This window comes from Sander vitreus, unplaced genomic scaffold, assembly GCF_031162955.1.
Source record: "Sander vitreus isolate 19-12246 unplaced genomic scaffold, sanVit1 ctg417_0, whole genome shotgun sequence".
NCBI classification, from domain to species: Eukaryota; Metazoa; Chordata; class Actinopteri; order Perciformes; family Percidae; genus Sander; species Sander vitreus.
The window spans coordinates 28,258-37,979 of record NW_027595539.1 but is presented as its reverse complement, the minus strand read 5'-3'; the positions used below and the strand labels follow the sequence as shown (position 1 = coordinate 37,979).

The 9,722-nt window shown below is 40.4% G+C and overlaps 1 protein-coding gene across 1 annotated transcript; it reads right to left on the bottom strand.

Annotated features, from left to right (window-relative positions):
* Positions 1-1,275: 1,275 nt before the first annotated feature.
* LOC144514037 (chromobox protein homolog 3-like) lies at positions 1,276-4,847 on the bottom strand. The gene is made up of 4 exons (XM_078245225.1): positions 4,839-4,847; positions 2,195-2,388; positions 1,682-1,870; positions 1,276-1,312 (listed from the first exon to the last, which is right to left on the bottom strand). Exons 1-4 carry the CDS (start codon positions 4,845-4,847, stop codon positions 1,276-1,278), a joined length of 429 nt encoding a protein of 142 aa, XP_078101351.1.
* Positions 4,848-9,722: the final 4,875 nt, after the last annotated feature.

Here is a 9,722-nt window from a genome sequence, read left to right as displayed (position 1 = left end):
GTCCTGCTGACCCGCCGCCTGGCCTCAGCCCAGCTGACCCGTCGTCTGCTCGGCCTCCAGAGAGGTCCCGCTTTGGCTGACCTGCTCGGCCTCCAGAGGTGCTCCACCTGGAACGACCTGCTCGGCCTCCAGAGGGGCGCTGCTCTCGCCGTCCTGTTCGGCCTGAGGGGCTCACCCTTCTCCATCCTGTCCGGCCACCAGAGGAGTTTTGCCTTTGCTGCCGGCCCCCTGAGAATCCTCTACGGCCTGTTCGGTCGCCAGAGGGGTTCCATCCTTGCTGCTGCCAGCAGCCCTGCTGGCCAAAGCAGTTTTGTCCCCATTGGTTCCCAGTTTCCGAGTGCCCTCTGTCCCCGGTTCCCGAGTGCCCCCAGTCCCCAGTTCTCGAGTGCCCACTGTCCCGGGTTCCCAAGTTTCCTCTTTCCCCAGTTTCCCATTGACTCTCTGCCTCCCCCGGACTCTCTCCGCCCTCCTTGGGTTGTTTTTGGTTCCCTGGACACTTTTAATTTTTTTATCCTTTTTGATTATTCCCCCTTCGGTCCATCTCTGCCCTCCCAGGGTTGACTTTTTGTTTTGTTCAGGACGTCTGGGATCCGTACCTTGAGGAGGGGGTACTGTTGTGGTTATGGACATTTCTGTTGGGGTTGTTTATATTTCTGTTGCCTGTTATTATAATTCTGTTTCCTGTTTTGTATATGGAGTTTGTATCTTTCTGAGGATTGTTTATGTTTCGGTTTATCCTGTTTTGACTGTGTAGTATTCTGTGCTTTGTGTATATTCCTGTTTTAATTTGATAGTCTGTTTTCTGTCTTGTCTAGTTTGACTTCCTGTGTTTTCCCACCTTTTTTAATTACTCTCCCTCTCCTCGTTCACATTTTTACCGGTGCCGGTACGATACCGGAAATTTGGTTCCGGTACCCAACCGTAACTTTTGTCGGTACTTTCCCTTTGCAATAACAAAAAAATGTATTTCAGTTGTAAAAAATAATTTCAAAGCTATTTATGCACGCGGCACGCAACTTTGCGAGGGGGAGGGGCAGGCAGCTTGTCTTTGTGCGCTGTAAAAAAAATTCACCGTTGTTTGGAAAAAAAATTTAATTTGGATTTTATCTACCTGGCCGGGTCTCAATTTACCTGGGCGGTGCGCCCAAGTAGAACCAATGTATGGGAAACTCTGCTTCTGACCTCCGTAGTGTGGACGTAAGGTGTAAACAAGGCAAAAGATTTTCATTTAAAAAAAATTAAAATAGTGTTAGGTAAGCTCGTTCACGGCTTTCCTCAACAGACCGCAAGGTCGATCACAGATTTCCTGATGCTAAAAGGGAGAATACGCGTTGTGCATACTTTACACAGAGTGAGCAGCAGCTTCTTATGGAAGTTTGATGAAGTGAAACACATTATTTGTAAAGAAGAAACACGGCCACTGTAATGAAACAGCGAGAGAACGAGTGGCAGACTGAATTTTTTGTGCTGATCCGAAAAATTGATCCAATCTGTGACTCAAAACCGTGATCCAAACCAAACCGTGAGTTTGGTGATCCATTGCACCCCTGCTATTTTGCATGTGCATATTGCAATGTCGAGAGTCCTTTATACATAAATCCTAAAAGACATTTGTGAAACCCTCTGTGTGCATTCATTAATATTGAGTTTAGATTTCTGGGACTCTTCAGTCTGGAGTAACCTCTTTCCTTCACTCACCTCCTCCTTCTTCCTCTTGCTCCCTCGCTCCTCCGAGTCTCCCGAGGCCTCACTGACAACTTTCCTCTTGCCCTCCTTCTTTTTCTCCTCCTTCTCCTTGTGTTTCTTCATGTACTCGGCGATAAGGTTGGGGCAGTCCCGGTTGTCTTGCGGCTCCCATGTGTTATCCTCACTGGAAAGGTGAGTGCAGACAGAAGAAAATCTCCTCAGGCTTTGTTTTTAGGCAATACATTCTCACTCTAATTGTTCATTCGTATTATTCCTTTTTTCTATTGCCATTTTGTAAGGTTATTTATGTACAAGTCTGCAACTTTGTGTCAAAATACTAAACCTTCAACTTTGAGGGCATGCTACTTATGCTATGTATATTATTTGCAATTAGTAAATGAACAAGATTATATATATATATATATATATATATATATATATATATATATATATATATATATCTCAGGACCAAAAACACCAAGTATTAATATTATAGACTCATACTTACTCTGAGAACCCCTTCCATTTCAGCAGAAACTCTACTCTTCCCTTCACCACTCTGCGGTCCAAAACCTTCTCCACCATATACTCCTCCTCTTCCTCCTCCTCCTGTACTGCTGCTGCTGCAGCCTGCTCCTCCTCCTCGGCCTCGTTGCCCTTCTTTCTTGCTACGGTGGCCAGCTTGACGTCTGCTGAGGGCGCCTTTGATAGACCCAAGAGGGAAACATGCAGAGATAATGATACAAGGGTTGGAATAACTAATGGGAGGTGGGAGTGAGTTATAGGTTACCATGTTTTACTATATTAAAATGTTCTGTTTGCATGGAGAAAATGCAAGGGCTGATGAGTGTGTGTGTGTGTGTGTGTGTGTGTGTGTGTGTGTGTGTGTGTGTGGAGTTTTTTCTCCAGTAAAAGAATGAAAGGAAACGTCCCAGTTAAAGGGCTTTAAATGCTTCACTGTTTTGAACTTGAATAAATGAAAACATCTTTCTAAAAGTCGACGAGGAATCCTGTTCAATAATCCTGATTTACAGGATCTCTTCCCTAATTGAGCGGCCCTACGACTGTCTTGGTTGGATCTTTTTCTGATGTTTTGAAGTAATCCTGTTAAATAATCCTGATTTACATAGAAACCAAAGTCATTAGGATTCATATTTCTTTCCCTAATCGAGCGGCCCTAACGTACCACACAGAAAAGATTCAAATGATCACATTTCAGAAACATCAAAATCAGCAAATGTTTGTTTGTTATAACGAAAATATATTAAAATTATTATTAATTATCTAATTAGTTGCCAATTAATTTCCTGTGGATGAACTAATGGATAAATCTACTAATCGTTGCAGTTACAGCCTGTAACAACAGTAATAACATGTCAAGATGTGATAAACATGAACTTCATTATGTCATAATCTGTGTGTGTGTGTGTGTGTGTGTGTGTGTGTGTGTGTGTGTGTGTGTGTGTGTGTGTAATAATCTGATGCATTTTGTAATAAAAACCTGAACCCAGTATGTAATAATATATCTAATAAATGTCTCTGGTTTTTGTTATAAATTATTACATGACGCTGAGATTTTTTTAACAGTAACGTAAAATGGTGCATTATGTAACGTTAATAACAAACAAAATGGAGTTATTGTTTTTTTCAAACATTGTTTTTATTAATTTATGAATTCTAGCGTGAATCATAGTGACCTGTTGTTCAGTAGATTAGTATTACCTTTCATTGGTCAAAACACGTCAATAAATGATTATTTAACCCTTGTGTTGTCTTCACCGTCGGCCATCATTTTCTTTTCATGGAACTTTTTCGGATGTTTTTGTTGCTTTTTTAAAACGTTTTTGTCCCTCTTTTAAACTCTTTTTAATTCATGGTAAATAAACCTAATTTAAATGACATTATACCTCATTTTTGAGTTTGAAAAAAAACAGAAATTATGAATAATTTTGACTAACAGAATAGTTAAGATCAGAGGATGTTGAGTGAATCACAGACTGGTTTATGTCAAAGTTTGGTCAGGATGCTGTTTTGAAACCATTTCAACATTTATTTTTCAAATGCTGTGAAATTAAATAAAACAACGAGGATACATGGATGTCTCAGTCACTTAAAACAACTACTAACTGGCTTCTCTGTTAGCCTACAAGCTAGCACTCCACACTGACTGTAGCTTGTGCTCTGGAGAGCTATGTCTGGCAATGCTATGCTAACTGCTAACGATGCTAACGATGCTAGCGGGCTAACGATGCTAACAGCCATTGGTATCACAACTTCTACAAACTGTGTGGATGTAAAACGATATTAACACACACACACACACACACACACACACACACACACACACATATGTTTACCTTCTGTCTGGAGTTTTTACAGAGAAAAGAACAGATTCTCTTCCTCATCAGGGATAACGGTCGTTCTCCTCTTCACCGCCGAGGGCCCGCCCCTCTGCCCCCACAACGACAGCTGATTGGACGGGAAGTTAACAGCAACCAATAGAATTAAAGTAGGTCAAGATATTTAAAAAACAACAACCAACAACTGTATTTTACTGTAACAATGAAGACACATTTAAAATAAATTATTTAACAAAACAACAACGGAAAAAACAAACAAAAAATGATATAATATAGAGTATAAATAATTAAATCAACCTGCCATATGTGTAGTAATAACAATAACTGAACTTTTCTTTCTTAAATATTATTTACGGTCCAGCATGTAGAAAGTTTGTGTGTGTGTGTGTGTATGCATGTGTGTGTGTGTGTATGTGTGTGTCTCTGTGTGTGTGTGTGTGTGTGTGTGTGTGTGTGTGTGTGTGTGTGTGTGTGTGTGTGTGTGTGTGTGTGTGAGAGTATATTTCTTGTTATTATTGTATGAAATGATTGTTTAAGTTATGATAAATGTTATCAAACTGCAATAACAGAAATATAAATATTTCAGGGAAAACTCCAGATGAAAACATGCTAATAAACCAGATTCACTTTCTCTCTCTTCTCCTGTTTCTTCTGTGTATTTTGTTTTTTGTTATTTCATCAGTTCATTAGTTTGTTTTTAGTTTTGAATGTCCTGCAGTTTTCACTCAGTATAGGCTCTATGCACGCATCACTTCCGCATTGGTGTAAGGATGCTTGGACATTTCCGGTTACCGGAATCATGCTTGAAATAAAGTTTAATAATGTGCACATACCTCTCTCTTCATGTGTTTGTACTTTTATGAAAGTATCAGGTAAAACAGGGCTACAAATGAGTTCTCTGTGAGAGCCCAGCATACTCCTAGCTAACTATTATGTAGCTGCATGCTAACGTGACATAGCTGTAATCTTGGCCAATGCTGGTCATTTCTCCCCAAATTCTGGTCACTTCACTGCTGGGACATGTCCGGTTGTGTAGTATTTGGTTTAGAATCCAATATTGGTGATTTATCACAGTACAAAGTCCTGCTATATACATACAGTATATAGCTATATATACTGTATGTATATATAGCTATATACATACAGTATATAGCTATATATACTCCGCTGCCAGGGTTCTAAATTAACTTTTTTGATCACCAGCCAATGTGGCTGGTAACTTTCTAAAGCCAATCAGAATTTCCACTAGCCAAATTTTTTCCGGTGAAAATAAGAGAAATTATGAGTGCCACTGAATGCATTTGGTCATTTTATTAACATTGTTGGCATGGAAAATACATATAAAGTTCAATACATACAACAAAATATACACAGGAAGTGCAAACATTTCATTTCAAGTTTGGGATCTACAGTCAGGTCCATAAATATTGGGACATCGACACAATTCTAATCTTTTTGGCTCTATACACCTCCACAATGGAGTTGAAATGAAACGAACAAGATGTGCTTTAACTGCAGACTTTCAGCTTTAATTTGAGGGTATTTACATCCAAATCAGGTGAACGGTGTAGGAATTACAACAGTTTGTATATGTGCCTCCCACTTTCTAAGGGACCAAAAGTAATGGGACAGATTAACAATCATAAATCAAACTTTCACTTTTTAATACTTGGTTGCAAATCCTTTGCATTCAATTACAGCCTGAAGTCTGGAAGGCATAGACATCACCAGACGCTGGGTTTCATCCCTGGTGATGCTCTGCCAGGCCTCTACTGCAACTGTCTTCAGTTCCTGCTTGTTCTTGGGGCATTTTCCTTCAGTTTTGTCTTCAGCAAGTGAAATGCATGCTCAATCGGATTCAGGTCAGGTGATTGACTTGGCCATTGCATAACATTCCACTTCTTTCCCTTAAAAAACTCTTTGTTTGCTTTCGCAGTATGCTTCGGGTCATTGTCCATCTGCACTGTGAAGCGCCGTCCAATGAGTTCTGAAGCATTTGGCTGAATATGAGCAGATAATATTGCCCGAAACACTTCAGAATTCATCCTGCTGCTTTTGTCAGCAGTCACATCATCAATAAATACAAGAGAACCAGTTCCATTGGCAGCCATACATGCCCACGCCATGACACTACCACCACCATACTTCACTGATGAGGTGGTATGCTTTGGATCATGAGCAGTTCCTTTCCTTCTCCATACTCTTCTCTTCCCATCACTCTGGTACAAGTTGATCTTTGTCTCATCTGTCCATAGGATGTTGTTCCAGAAATGTGAAGGCTTTTTTAGATGTTGTTTGGCAAACTCTAATCTGGCCTTCCTGTTTTTGAGGCTCACCAATGGTTTACATCTTGTAGTGAACCCTCTGTATTCACTCTGGTGAAGTCTTCTCTGATTGTTGACTTTGACACACATACACCTACCTCCTGGAGAGTGTTCTTGATCTGGCCAACTGTTGTGAAGGGTGTTTTCTTCACCAGGGAAAGTATTCTTCGGTCATCCACCACAGTTGTTTTCCGTGGTCTTCCGGGTCTTTTGGTGTTGCTGAGCTCACCGGTGCGTTCTTTCTTTTTAAGAATGTTCCAAACAGTTGATTTGGCCACACCTAATGTTTTTTGCTATCTCTCTGATGGGTTTGTTTAGATTTTTCAGCCTAATGATGGCTTGCTTCACTGATAGTGACAGCTCTTTGGATCTCATATTGAGAGTTGACAGCAACAGATTCCAAATGCAAATAGCACACTTGAAATGAACTCTGGACCTTTTATCTGCTCCTTGTAAATGGGATAATGAGGGAATAACACACACCTGGCCATGGAACAGCTGAGCAGCCAATTGTCCCATTACTTTTGGTCCCTTAAAAAGTGGGAGGCACATATACAAACTGTTGTAATTCCTACACCGTTCACCTGATTTGGATGTAAATACCCTCAAATTAAAGCTGAAAGTCTGCAGTTAAAGCACATCTTGTTCGTTTCATTTCAACTCTATTGTGGTGGTGTATAGAGCCAAAAAGATTAGAATTGTGTCGATGTCCCAATATTTATGGACCTGACTGTATCTACAGTATCTATCTATCTATCTATCTTTATATCTATCTATCTATCTATCTATCTTTATCTCTTTCTATCTATCTATCTATCTATCTTTATATCTATCTATCTATCTTTATCTCTTTCTATCTATCTATCTATCTATCTTTATATCTATCTTTATATCTATCTATCTTTCTTTCTATCTATCTATCTATCTATCTTTATATCGATCTATCTATCTATCTATCTTTATCTCTATCTATCTATCTATCTTTATCTCTTTCTATCTATCTATCTATCTTTCTATCTTTCTATCTATCTTTCTATCTTTCTATCTATCTATCTATCTTTATATCTTTATATCTATCTATCTTTATATCTATCTTTATATCTATCTATCTATCTCTCTATCTATCTATCTATCTATCATTTGAATCACATGTCTTCAGAGCTCTTCTTCTTCAGAGGTGGAGCCATCAGAATCTGAGCCACCCTCTGTTCCTTTTGTTCCATGTTTGCGCACAAAGTCAGGCCTGCGTGAGCGCACACTGTCAGCATGCCAGATGTCAATGGCTTTGGTCGGATCAAAGTCTTTGATGTCAGGTGAGCACAACTGGGTTTTAAGGAGGTCGGAGAGGGTCTCACCTTTTAGGTGTGAGCGCCAGTCACTCTTTACCTGCTTCATAACACTGAACCCTCTTTCACAGTCAGCTGTAGCTGCAGGGATGGTGAGGAGAGCATCAAAAAGATCAAGGACATCAGGACACCAATGGCACAGCATTCTGTTCACAGTAGGCCAGGTCTTCTCAAAGGTTACTGTAGCAGAGTGAGACAGACAATATGCATTATGCACTTACACAAGTCACGTTATACACAAACAATTATACATTTTCAAATGCATAATTCCATTGATCAGGGATCAACTCCACATCCACTCCAGCAGACAGTAAAAGAGGTCGGAAGTGACTGATGAGTTTGTTTACCTCTTCATCACCAAAATCTGAGATCAAAAGGGAAAACATGAATATAAAGTTAAGCAGTTGTCTTAAAACATAAAATGCGTAAAGATTAGTTCATTACATTAGAATTGCTAACCTGAACTCGTGTCTGCCTCTGGCCAGCACTGGAAACTGGTCAGCCGCATAGCCTGCAGGACACCACAGCTTAGGCCCAGGTCTACAGTTGTGCAGAGATAGATGGATGGGCGTCTTTTTATTTATACTGAGGTGAAAACACACCAACACAACCTAAAATCAAATCATAAATTGTAGGATATAAGATACATACCTTGACTTGTACTTTTCTCTGACACCCTGAGTGGAGGAAAGGCAGCTCTGAGCTTCAGCCAGGGTTGACACTGACCTCTGCAGTGACTTGGAGAGGTTGCTCAGTTGATAGATGGTGTCATGGACAAGCCAGCAAAACCTGAGCACTCCACCATCCTTGCCTATGTTGAGGAACCCCTTGGCTTTTGCCCTCAGAACAGAATTGATGTTCGAGGCCTCCTGGGACTACAAACAAAACAACTGCATTATATCAGACAGCATTTAAAACTGATGAAGAGAACAAGAAAGCAGACATTAAATAATCCATCTACACTGCTGGTTTTAGTAGGCTATAATTAACATACCTTCTCCTCCAAGTGGCGTCCAATGCCAGCATATCCCCTGAGAAAATGGTCAAGTGCTTTGAAGAGATGTGGTAGCCACCGGGTTCCACCTACTCTGGTTGGCATCAAAGCCTTCATGTGGAGCTCCCTGAAGTGTTGCTTTAGGCTGGCCCTGTTCACTCCCCTCTTATGATATAAGGTGTAGAGTCCACTCAACAGGTCCTCAACTTTCCTGGCCATCACATTTTTCCTTATTCCGTCTGAAAAGGCAAGTTCTAGCTTATGGGCCATGCAGTGGATCCCCAGCACATTTGGTCTGTCTGCACGCAGTTTTGTAACTACACCATTGTTTACTCCTGTCATTACAGATGCTCCATCTGTGGTGATTGCCACTAGCTTGTTCATCCAATCAGTGCTGACTCCACTTTCCATTATACTGCACACTGCTTCAGCTATATTTGTAGCATCTGGCTTTGAGACAGCTTTTACCCCGACAAAATCAACTTTGACCTTCCCCTCACTGGCACTCCTGACGGAGACCATTTCTTCTTCCATCACTGCACTGTCCAGGGATCCATCTGACATGACCGAGATGAACTTGCCATCTGATAATCTTGCCCTCATCTTTCTTCTCTCTTCCTCTGCTATGTAGTGAATGAACTCTTTTGCCTGGTAGTCATTTGGGTATGTCTCTCCTATCTTCAAGCCTTTCTTCCTCTCCACCCTGAAATTATTTTTTATGTAAATGAAGCCACTGTTAGTGCCTACAACAAAGTACATTTCAGTGAGATTTAGTTTCTTCTTTTTGAAACTTTTTAAAGTTTCATCTGTGTCTATGGAAGCACTCTGAATCATATTAAATGCACTGTTTCTGAAACATGTAAATAGTAACGTTAATTCACTTAGTCACACATCCATGCGAAGTCGGTGAAAGGACCGTGGTAAAGTTAGTTTTATATTGGACATTGGATATTGGACACATTCGAAAAATCTATTATTTGGCATGCCATTTTGACCTATTCATGTCAAACCA